The 3,603-nt window shown below is 37.0% G+C and overlaps 1 protein-coding gene across 1 annotated transcript in view; it reads left to right on the plus strand.

The window, feature by feature from the left end:
* ENPP1 (ectonucleotide pyrophosphatase/phosphodiesterase 1) overlaps positions 1–3,603 on the plus strand; it is a 93,607-nt gene that overhangs the window by 47,521 nt on the left and 42,483 nt on the right. Inside the window, 2 exon segments of the mRNA XM_007947369.1 lie at positions 987–1,153; positions 2,600–2,719. Coding sequence (XP_007945560.1) covers positions 987–1,153; positions 2,600–2,719 — 287 coding nt within the window.

The raw sequence follows: 3,603 nt of genomic DNA on the forward strand, positions 1-3,603 counted from the left end.
ATTCTGGCAGTACTTCTTCCAAGACATGTTTGTTCGCCCTTCTGGCAGACTATAATATATTCGATACTCTTCTCTAACACCATAATTCAAAGATTTCATTTTTTCTTTCAGTCTTCCTTATTCATTGTCCAGGTTTGCATTCATATGAGGTGATTGAAAATGAACATGGCTTGTGTCAGGCACACATTAGTCCTCAAAGTTATGTCTTTGCTTTTTAAAACTTTAAAGAGGTCTTCTGCAGCAGATTTGCCCAATGCAATACTCATTTGATTTCTTGACTGCTGCTTTCATGGGCGTTGATTATGAATCCAAGTTAAATGAAATCCTTGACAACTTCCATCTTTCCTCTGTTTGTCATGATGTTACTTATTAGTCCATTTGTGATATTTTTGTTTTCTTTATGTTCAGGTGTAAACTATGCTGAAGTCTGTAGTAGTCTTTGACCTTCAGCAGTAAGTGCTTCAAGTCTTCTTCACTGTCAGTCAGCAAAGTTGTGTCATCCGCATATTACAAGTTGTTAATGATACTTCATCCAATCCATATATATATAAATGAAGCCAAAGGTGCCTTTTTCTTTGAAACAGTGATAAGTTTGTTCAGGTGTAGTTGATTCTGAATCTATGGGCTGGAACACTGTATCACCCCAGCTACTGTTTCACCCTTGGGTTAATTTTGTAGATTTAGCTACGAGTACAGTTTTTCTTTCTTTCTTTTTAAAATTAACTCTTATAATTTAGGTATGTGACCACCAGAAAGTATCAGAAGGTGCCTAGTAAGCATTGTTTTTGCAACTTGTCCATCTTGAACTTAATGTTATTGTTAATTATAAGGTGATAAGTTAATTGGCTTAATTATTTTGTTAAATATTATTCTGACGGATAATGAACTCTTTAATATTGACTTTGAATCCACAAGGTTGCATTATATTTTACCTTGAATTTTTATATGGTTATAAATCCCTCTTGAGCTAATATATGGTTGTATAGGATTTAGACGGCCCTGGTTCTAAAGTTACAACTTAACAGATTCTCAAATGTATTTAATAACAATCTTTATTTTTTTTTTCCTCCTAGAAAACTGTGGAACATACACGAAAAGCATGAGGCCAGTATATCCTACAAAAACTTTTCCCAATCACTACAGCATTGTCACAGTAAGCTATGTGTTTCACCTTTTCTGTATTTGTAGAAGAGTCCCTAGGTGGTGCAACTGGTTAAGCCCTTGACTGCGAGCTGAAAGATTGGCAGTTGAGATACTCAGAGGCCCCTCAGAAGAGAGGCCTGGTGATCTGCATCCAAAAGGCTACCTGGAAAACCCAATGGAGCAGTTGTGCTTTGCACACATGGTGCTGCCATGAGTTGGAATAGACTTGATGGTAGCTACTACAAAATATTCACAGAAGTAGTGAATTGAAAATTTTTAAGGGGATAATTAGATTTCAGATCAGAAAAAAGTACCTTCCTTTCCCATGTATGGTTACATGAGGACATGTTGGTTCTGGTCTTTGCTTTCCCACTAAGTAGTCATAACCTTGGAAAGTCACTTTACCTTCTGTGTTTCAGTGTTCTCATTTTTGAGAAGAGATAACTAACCCCCAAAATGGCCTCTTGCTTTTAAGATTCTCTGATTCTCACATCCTGTTTTTCCTCACTTGTTTTACAGCTTCTTTATTTGAGCCAAGAAAGTGCCCTACACATATGTGCTCTCTAATCACTTTTTAAGTCTTCTGAAGCAAGCCACTTTGCCTGACGGCACACAGGATTACAGCCCTGTTTTTGTTTCAGTCACAGTTTCCAGATTTAATTGAATCCAGGAAAAAAGCCGACTTCATTAAACCTTAGAGTTGAAGCCAGGCAATTAGTACTTTAACGTGTATTGACATAAGCTATTCTCAGAACCACCCAAAAAGTTCGTTCTGCAGAAATGCTTTATCCACCATGCAAAAGGACAACAGAGTAATTTTTTATTTTTTCAAAATTTGGGAGGCTGCCTAGTTAAGGCATTTGACTGCTAACCAGAAGGCTGGTGGTTCAAATACACCAGCCACTCCATAGAAGGAAGATTGGGCAATCTACTTCTGTAGTAATACCGCCTCAGAAACCCAAGAAGGGATCGCTATGAGTCCGATCTGACTCGACAGCAGTGAGTTTGAGTTTTGGTCATCCATGCCGTTTTCAGTTCTTCTCCCATTACATAATTTGAAACACAAATACTACATAGTCTTTTGAATGCTTGTATTTCGACAGTACTCTCTGTTCTTCCCTCCTTAAACTTCATTATAATTCCTTATAGCTACAGTTGGGAGCTCTGGTAGCATAGTGCCTAAGGCACTTGACTGCTAACCAGAAGGCTGGCGGTTCAAACCCACCAGCCACTTCTTGAAAGGAAGGTTGGGCAATCTACTTCCGTAGTGATACTGCCTTGGAAACCCAAGGAGGGGTCGCAATGAGTAGGGGCTGACTTGACGGCACACAACAACAACAAACAACATAGCTGCAGTTATCAACTTCTTTTTGACCATTTTATTCTGTGACTTGACTTAACATTTAAAAAAAAATACTAACAATTTGCATAAAAGTTGCATTTTCTATTTTTTCAGGGACTTTATCCAGAATCACATGGCATCATTGACAATAAAATGTACGATCCTAAGATGAATGCTTCCTTTTCACTTAAAAGTAAAGAGAAATTTAATCCTGAATGGTACAAAGGAGAACCAGTAAGTTCTTTGTTTGGGCTATTAAAATGCCTTCTTTTATTATTTTCATCGGAGTAAAATACCAGATTCCCTGGAGGTTTTAATAACCTGCTTCACTGACTGCGTCTGTGGCCATCATTTTGTAAATGGAGGTGAATGCTGATGATGTGGAGGGCAGCTTGTATGTGTGTAATTAAAGTAGTTCATTTTTGAGCTGATTTGGGCTGTGCTGAGTCATTTTTCTTTTCTGCTCGATTTCCCTTTGTGCTAGTTGCATATAGCACTAGCCTGGTGGGAATAGTTTTAGTCTGTGCAAGACTAATTTGTTTCTGGAGGAGGTAAGCCTTGGCTTCCTTTGCTTGTGTTGTTTAGAAACGTTCTCTCTGATTGTGATTTAGATGTGTTCTCCTTTTTATTATTTGAAGTTGCCACAATAATTATATAGGGTGTATTTGGATAGTCTTAATACTCATCTCAGAATGAAAAAGAACATAATGGTTGAGATTGCAGGTTATGAATTTAAAACTTCAGCTCTGACAGTTAGAGCTGTGTGAGTGAGCACATTATTCTTCCTTTGCTTCAGTTTTCTCCTATCTTTCCTGTAGCTAGTACTGTTAACTATCTCATAGGGTTACTGTGAGGATGATATAGTTAATTACACAGGATGCTTAAAGGAGTAATAGTTACTACTGTGCTTTGCAATAATAAGTGCTTAATTGATGTTAGTTACATAAGCAAAAATGTCAGTTATTTAAAGTCAGGTATATTTGTGACTCTTTCTTCTTTCAAAAGAAACCTATTAATGAGTGGTATAACTCTAGAAGTTACAGGAGTTGCCAGCTGACTAATGCCTATCTTTTTTGGGTTAATTTAATCTCTAATTATTTAATTTTTTTTTTTTTTTT

Source organism: Orycteropus afer, unplaced genomic scaffold, assembly GCF_000298275.1.
Source record: "Orycteropus afer afer isolate SDZICR_OR568_19922 unplaced genomic scaffold, OryAfe1.0 scaffold00182, whole genome shotgun sequence".
Taxonomy (NCBI): domain Eukaryota; kingdom Metazoa; phylum Chordata; class Mammalia; order Tubulidentata; family Orycteropodidae; genus Orycteropus; species Orycteropus afer.